This window comes from Capsicum annuum, unplaced genomic scaffold (assembly GCF_002878395.1).
Source record: "Capsicum annuum cultivar UCD-10X-F1 unplaced genomic scaffold, UCD10Xv1.1 ctg5446, whole genome shotgun sequence".
Taxonomy (NCBI): Eukaryota; Viridiplantae; Streptophyta; class Magnoliopsida; order Solanales; family Solanaceae; genus Capsicum; species Capsicum annuum.
This window is the reverse complement of record NW_025862662.1, coordinates 166,423-175,251: the sequence shown is the minus strand read 5'-3', so window position 1 is coordinate 175,251 and position 8,829 is coordinate 166,423. Positions and strand designations below refer to the sequence as shown.

At 32.3% G+C, this 8,829-nt stretch overlaps 1 protein-coding gene across 1 annotated transcript; it reads right to left on the bottom strand.

Annotated features, from left to right (window-relative positions):
• Positions 1-264: 264 nt before the first annotated feature.
• On the bottom strand, positions 265-6,678 carry LOC124893137. Its single transcript, XM_047404244.1, has 2 exons — positions 6,271-6,678; positions 265-426 (listed from the first exon to the last, which is right to left on the bottom strand). Exons 1-2 carry the CDS (start codon positions 6,676-6,678, stop codon positions 265-267), a joined length of 570 nt encoding a protein of 189 aa, XP_047260200.1.
• Positions 6,679-8,829: the final 2,151 nt, after the last annotated feature.

The window sequence follows — 8,829 nt, the reverse complement described above, 5'->3', positions numbered from 1 at the left end:
AAGATCTTTTTTATCTCATCAATAAACCCCTAAGGATCCTCCTCAACCTTATATCTAATAAATGTTGGGGGATTTAACCTAATAAACTGGCCAACCCTAGTAACCTCATATGAATTAATAGCAGGACATACAAGATCAAATCGATGAGATTGTGATGCCACTAGTTGGGAAAGCATTTGAATAGACTGATGGAACTTTGCATTAGAGATATCTCGCTGAAGTAACTAAGCATAAGTATCACCAGCCCAAAAATCCCAAGGAGGACTAGTAGGGACCAGTGGAACCCCAGGTGAAGCAGTCAGGAGTAGGGACCCTAGACCGGATCTGCACTCTATAAGTAGGGTGAATCCCCTCCATATTTTCCTCGGGTGGGACAGAGGTTCCAGCAAAGTTCCTACGATCATCAAATCTTTGAGAAGGCATGATCTAAAATGTGAATAAATCAAAAGTTAGAGAAGTTTCATAGCAACTAGACTCAATAGTCCAAAATAGAACATAAGAAATAAAAACATTCTTAAATGCCTTATAGTCTCACCACTTCACAGTTGATCAATAGAAGTACTCAACCACCTAATATTGCACAAAAGCAATAGAAAGGTCCTCCAAACCTATATCATAAAATGCTGTAGCATCTAAAGACGGTCAGTGGGGCAAGCATTGTATGTAACTCGAGAAAAAAGGATAAAATAGTGCATTTGTTAAAAACCAGTTTAAACCACATGCACAACATTTATACATACATATATAGGATGCCAGTATAGGGACAAGGGTCCATTAACATGATAGTTTAAATCATTATCCTGAATTATGTTGCTCGCTATGTCCTAAAGGCACTCATGAGCAATATGGATCTTATTCCCCCTGTCGGAAGGTCCCCAATCCATGTTAACCGCATGTATCAATAAAAGGCTAAAGACACCAAGGTGATAGCCATCTGAAATATAATGTGCATCCAAACACATGGTCATATAGACCCCCCATCATCAGCCAACATTGTTTTCAGTGTTGGTCCCCCAGGACTACACCTTCACGGTGAGCTACACAATATTCCTTAAGACCAAATTAAAATAGTTTGCACATAAATCAATCATTTATCAAGGCATTTTTCAATATGGTATCGTCATACCAATATGCTTGAAATTTATTCCATTTGTGCCAAACCTATCCATATAACCATTAAACTCTCAAGTTCCATTTAAAATCCAAAACCATGGCCACCAAGGGCATTTCAAAATCATATTTATCCATTTATCCTTTAATGCAATGCAATATTTTCCAAAAGACAAGTTAAATTATGCAAATATCCATATTCAAAATTAAGTTTACAATGTGGTTTGAGGTTAGTGCTATAACTAAGCCAAAAGTTTTAGCAAGTTTGGTAAAACTCATGTCACCCATTTCAACCATAATCACAATGCACCACTTCGGTCCCAAAACCAACAATTAAAGCATGTATAATCCATTTAAAATATGGAAAACGTAATTCAAACAATAACAACTAAAAATCCTCAACCCAGTTTCAAACACATCAATTCAAACCAGATGAATATTTAATAAATTGATGCTATAATGTAAAATTCAAGTTAAGGAAAGAGAAACCTGCCTAAAATATAGAAGAAATTAAAGAGAATTCGATGTTTAGAGCCTGAATGGTTAATTCCTAATAAAACTTTTAAACTTTCTTGGGTTGGGAGTTAAACAGGAGAAGTGTAGTGTTTGATCTATGACAGCCGAAGAAAGAGGGTTAATTTGGTGTTTTTAAGTTGTGTAAGGGTTAAAGGACCAAAAAGAACCCCTCACCCCAAGTGGAAAAAAATAAAAACTAGATGAAATTAACATAGAAATGCGGCACACCGCTATCATGGAGGGTAGCCAACATGTCATGCTCTTCTCACTGAACCTAAGTGGCGTGGCATGCCACTTCGCGGATCCTCACTGCCTCGGGGTCCCAAAATGACCCCGAACCCCTTTCAAAATTTCTGAAACTTTTTCAAAATATCCTTTTTAACGTCCCTCATCATAATTCAAGTCAAAAATTAATATTACGCACACGGAAGGATAAAAAATAAATGATTAAAATTTTACGGGATCTTACAATTTGCTATAAATCTTTGTATGTATATATACTAATTATGTTGTAGCTAAATATGATAATTTTCGTGACTAAATGCTTTAGCCACAATTTTTTTTATAGCTGTCATAGCAAGAACTAGCATAACTAATAGTTAGCTACAAAAATTTACCTAGGCTGTGGCTCAGCTAATACTTATTGCTACAAAAAATTTTGTATTTTAGTTGTGTTGGTTAAAAAAAATACCATGAGAAATATGTTTATAGCAAATAATTTTATGATTTTTCCATGACAAATATAATTTCTGGCTATCTTCATACATGTAACCACAAAAGTATTGTATTATAACAAAATATTTAATTTGTCTGTTATGCAAATTTAAATTTTATAGCTATTTCAATAGCTTGATCTCATGACAATAGTAATCGTATTTAGTTACAAATGATAAAATTCATGACTGATATGAAGTATTTACCACAAATATTTTTGTATAGTAGCTAAATAATCAAACATTTAGCAATGAATTATATAGAATTGGAGCTAAAAAAATCATATTAGCTTGCTACAAAAAGTGAAAAATTATACATGTTCCAGTAACATGACATATTAAATATTAATGGTTGCATTAAATAATTCTATTAAAGCAAATTAAAGAATTTCCACGAGATTTGTAAGTCACAACTCACAAGGTTTATACAACATAAAATTCTTTTAAGTCCAAAACGGACATAGTCTTCTCCGTTCTCTCCTTTTGCGATCTTTGATGGCACCTCGGCTTGATCAACATTGATTTTAGTTTGTCATTTATATTCTTCAATTCCACTAATGTCTATCAATAATAATAAAAAATTTTAGCATCAAAAATCATGACCAACTGAGTACATATGAGAGTATGCTTATATATATAATTTCAAGGAGAAAAAGATTGTACCATAAATAATCTTTTTATTAGAATATTTAATATATTAAAAATGCAAAGCAACAAAATATAAACAAACTTGTAAAACTTTTAGACTTCTTAAAAGATGTTCACCATAGTATTATGATATCACTTTGTGATTGCAGTGAGCGGAATCATGTCTCCTCCTTAGACATTGTTTGAACTTCCAAATCATAAAATCCACTCATAAGCCACAATATTTATAAATTTATTAAACTAAACCTAAATCAATTAAATCAAATAGGTATAAGACAAATTCAAAAATATGAAGATATGAACAACCTTGAATATAAAATTTACAAAAATAAATTAATTAGCAAAATGTTGCGCACAAAAATTTCAGATCACACAAGTAACAATTCTGAAATTCTAAAATAGATATGGTTTATCAGCAACCAGTTGTTGATGCTCCAGAGAGTACTCTCAGATGATCTACAAAAGAGAGAATACCTTCATCTCATTATTCTCCCAATGAGTATGTACTCTTGACTGACGGGGGAGAACCTGAGAGTCTTGATGAAGCCATAGAAAGTGAAGAAAAATAAAAGTGGTTTGATTTTATGGAAGATGAAATTAAATTTTTGCAAGATAACCATACCTTTGATTTGGTTAAGCTGCCTAAAGATAGAAAAGATTTGAAAAATAGGTGGATTTTTTGGGTGAAGCATGAAGATGGTAATCCAATTCCACGGTACAGAGCTAGATTGGTTGTGAAGGGATTTAACCAGAAAAAGGGAGTTGATTTTGATGAGATATTTTCTCCGGTTGTGAAGATGTCATCCATTCGTCTGGTTCTAGGCTTAGCTGCAAGTCTAGATTTAGAGGTTGAGCAAATGGATGTTAAAACTGCTTTTCTCCATGGTGACTTAGATGAAGAAATTTATATGGAGTAGCCCAAAGGTTTTGAAGTCAAGTGAAAAGAGAATTATGTTTGCAAATTGAAGAAGAGCTTGTATGGTTTGAAACAAGCTCCTAGGCAGTGGTACAGGAAGTTTTGTTTCTTTATGAGTCAGCAGGGCTTCAAGAAGACTACTTCAGACCATTGTGTTTTTATGCAAAAATTCTCTGATGGTGACTTTATTATTGTGTTGCTTTATGTTGATAACATGTTTGTTATTGGTCATAATACTTGCAGGATTCAAAAGTTGAAGCAAGAGTTGAGTAAGTCTTTTTCTATGAAAGACTTAAGACCAGCAAAGCAGATTCTTGGCATGCAGATTGTCCATGACAGGAAGGCCAAAAAGTTGTGGTTATCACAAGAGAAGTACATTCAGAAAATACTTCGAAGGTTCAACATGGATAAGGCTAAGGTTGTCAATACACCTTTAGCTATGCACTTCAAATTAAGCACGAAGTAGTGTCCTTCCAGTGCTGACGAGAAGAAAGATATGAAGAAAGTTCCTTATGCTTTAGCCGTTGGTAGTTTAATGTATGCAATGGTTTGTATAAGACCGGATATTTCTCATGTTGTTGGCATTGTTAGTTGTTTTCTTTCTAATCCGGAAAGAAAATATCAAAATGCTGTAAAGTGGATTATGAGATATCTTTGTGGCACTTCTAGTCTGAGTTTGTGTTTTGGTACAGGAAAGCCTATGTTTTGTGGTTATACTGATTCAGACATAGCTGGTGATGTTGATACTCGCAAGTCTACTTCAGGGTATTTGGTTACTTTTATAGGGGGAGCTGTGTCTTGGCAATCTAGGTTGTAAAAATATGTTGCTCTATCTACTACAGAAGTTGAGCTTATTGCTGCAATTGAAGCTTGTCAAGAATTGCTTTGGATGAAGAGGTTCTTGGGGGAACTTGGTTGTGCTCAATAGAGGTATGTGCTTTATTGCGACAGTCAAAGTGCCATACATCTTGGCAAGAATTCTACATTTCATGGTCAGTCTAAACACATTGATGTGAGATATCATTGGATTCTAAATTTCTTAAACTTGAGAAGATTCACATGGATGAAAATGGTTTTGACATGATGACTAAAGCTTTGCCAAGAGGGAAGTTTGAAGATTATTGCATGATCGTCGGAATGGCGGTCTCCTCCACATAGTCGGGAAGGAGAGAATTGTTGGGTCATGGACCTTTGTCCCTTCCTATGTGGATAAAATGAAGCTCAATTTATTGGACCAACCCACTTTGCCCATAGCCCAATTCTATGGGGCATATATATAGACCTTTTCAGGTCTTATTCACCATACACAAAAATAAGAGTTCAGCACACAAAAGGAGAGAAAGAGCAGATTTTCGCCTAAAATATTTCAGCCACATCAGTCATCTTTAAACTGTGATTCCCACTTCGTTTCTTGTTCGATTGAGCTGATTTTTGGACTGCGTGTTCCTCTCATCTCGATCTTTGATTAAGAACTAGAAGAGCTTGATTTGATGGTCTGTAGCTCCTGTTTTTCAATCTAGAACAAAAGCTGCGATTTTGGTGTTTGTATTCCTTTACTCTCTTGTTTTGTTACTGTGGTGTATGTATTGTTGCTTGTTGTTTGGAACTTGTTTGGTGGCCACTTTGGAGGACAATATTGTAACTCTTTGGTGATTATAGTGGAGGTTTTGGTCCCATGGTTTTTACTCTTCACACTGAAGGGTTTTTCACGTAAATCTTGTGTCTTGTGTGATTGTCTTTATTCTTGTCTTATTTCATTTGGTTGATTTGTTTGTTGTATATTACTCTATTTTGCTTGGGTTTGTTTGTCTCCTCTTGGTTCAAGTTGAAAGGGAAAGTTTAATCTTGGGTATTTTCCGTTGTTACCCTGTCGGGCTCTTTGATTGTGTGTCCGTCTTTCCTAACAGAAAGTTGAACAAAGTGTCCGTTTGGCCATTGTATTTCGAAATAATATTTTGAAAACTTATTTTGATATAGAATTGTCATAATTTTCTAGAATTTGAAAAAAAAAAAATCAAAAAGCTATTTTCATAATTTTCACTCCAATCAAATAGAAAAATTCAAAATTAACTTCAACTTCCATTCACTTCCAAACATAACTCTATTTTTTTTTTTGTTCTGACATGACCTACGGGTGGGTTTGTAATATAATTTGGTCTCTTCTTGTGATGCTCAAGCATGCATGAAATTCTTCAATCAAAGGGTTGGGATGGATGAGATCTCTCGTTCATTGCTGGGTCTTGAATTTAAACACTAAAATTGATTAAAATTTTTTGTAGGATATATTTCCATCTTAAATGGATCATACGTGATACTAATCTAAATTAATGAGAGTCAATAACGTCTAGATGTACCCTCTACTTTTACTTGTTCTTCCATAATTGTTTCCAACAAAGGCTTCCTTGATCTACATGACACTCTCACCCTATACCTAAATTCTGGTCCCTTGGGAAAACCTAACGGTCCAAACCCATCGTTCTCCAGCAATTTATCCGCCGTTGCTTCAGTTTCTGGTGCCGGTTTTCCAATGGAAATAATATCTTTTGTTGTAATCATGGAATTCACTCTCTTCATAGGAAACATGATATAAATATTACCAAACTCTAGCTCTTCGTCGGCTGACAGAGGGGAAAATCTTCGGCCGACTATTAACGAGTTGGAGTTAACTAAAAATGAATTCGGAGATTCCAACATAAGCTCTGCTGCTTTTATTGGCTCATTAAATTTTTGAATTTCTCCATTTCTAAAAATAACTCTTGGGGATGTTGAACTCATTACCTTTGGTGAAGTACTGCATGAAATAAAATTGCCCATGAACAAATAAAAAGAAGAAGAATATAAAAGCTGGGAATAGTTTTAAATTATGAAATCTTGGTTTTGGTTTGTTACATTTGAAGAGTAGAAGACATGGCAAAGGATATATACATTATATGCTGAGAATCACAACCTATTTATAGTTGGTTCGGGAATACTTCCAAAATCTCATAATGGACAAAATATTAAATTTGATTATATTCGGATATAGATTTTTATAATTTTTATAATATGAATAGTACATATTTGAAAAAAACAAAAATGAAAAACAGAAGTCAATATAGCTAATGATTCAAAGTCTTTTTAAAAACTTTTTAAAAATTACAGTCATCTCATTATTAAGAGTAAAATAAAAGGTTTAAAAAGAATATTTTTAAATAAAATTGTACAATATTTATTTGTATAACCTATTAAAAAAAATGACACATAAATTCAGAAAAAAGAGTATATAAATTCATTAAGAATAAGGTTTACCATGTAGGACGCATTAATGTACGTGGGGAATGACCTGTCAAGTGTCAAGTCAATGGTAATGTATTGGCAAAAAGTAAGGGTGGAAGGTTTATAACTTTTTTTTCACCCTTGCTTTTTTTTTTTTTTCAATGCTTTGTTTAATTTTCGGTGGGGTTGGGGAAAAACCTTCGTCAAATGTTTTTTACTATCAACTAGAAAATTAATTCGTGCTTCGCATGATTATTAAAATTATATTAATTTAAATTAAAAAGATCACTCATGTTCTCTTCGTAAATATGCAGTTTTAAAAAAATAAATCTTTTTAATTATATTTGAGACTTTTACTTATAAAAATATCATCGAGTTTTTTTTATTTTGAGAAAAAAAATACTCTTATCTCATTTGAGTTCACTTTACATCATTTTTTAAACTCACTCTTTGTTTTATAAATACTAGTTAAATATACGTGCTTTGCACGTATGTCTCGCATCAATAACAAAATTCTATAAGAAGAGTGAAATTATCAAAGTAACCATTAAAGTTAAAAATGTTATATTTATTTTAATAATTTGAACAAATATTATATTTGTGATATCTCATCTGACTTTTTTTACAAATAAGTTGTTAATTTAAGTTCTTTTCCGTCGCATTGACTGTTTCATAATATAAACAAAATTGTTGTCGATGTTGATAATTTCTTTAAAGTGCAACATAAATTTATCCATTTGAGACATTGAAATATATAATTATCCATGTGAAAAAGTGGAACACATAGAAAAAGAGAAATTTGACTAATATTTTAAGTAATTATCTTTTAACAAATTTTGGGTACTCTTTTGGGGAGATTTGATTTTATAATCCTTTACAATAATTAATAGACAATTTATGTGACGAAACAAAGTCAAATTACCCGTAGATAGGGGTGTGTATAATTGGTTTGTTAGAATTTATGTAATACTATTGATTTAGTTTATCGACTTTTGATTTTTAGATACACCAAATCATTAACCAACCAATAAGATATACTTTTATCAATTTTGATTATTTATTTTTTATCCTTAGCGATTCAATTTTCAATATATTCAGTCTAACTCATAAGAAAATACTCATAAAATGTCAGCTGTGGTCTGCGAAGCAGTGAAGGCACTAATAATATCAGGAGAAAATATGTCACCAAAATAGAACTGATAACCCGATAATTTTTTTATAAAATTATTAAAAAATTGACCCAAAAATTCAATAAAGCAGCAACATTTATATTAGTTTAATTTATCGATCGGTTCTATTTTTGCACACCTCTACTCATAGAAGAATGATATCTATCCGTGATGCAATATAGTGGTGAAATCAAATGAATCAAGAACTTCCGTTTTAAAACGAAAGAAATAATTAGTACAAAAAATACATAATTGCATGTAAAGAATGATATCTTATATGTGATGCAACGTAGTTGTGTGTGAAACTCAAACAAAATCTAGAACTTCAGTCTTTAAACGAAAGAATAATTGGCACAAAAAAAATTATTTAATTAGCGTAAATTATCACAAATTGATATAGGTGCAAAATATAAACAACTAATAAGATTAATATATTAATTAAAAAAAAAAAAGGTTACTGACCTAAACAATTAAAAGAAGAGGAAGACATTGGACCTGAAAA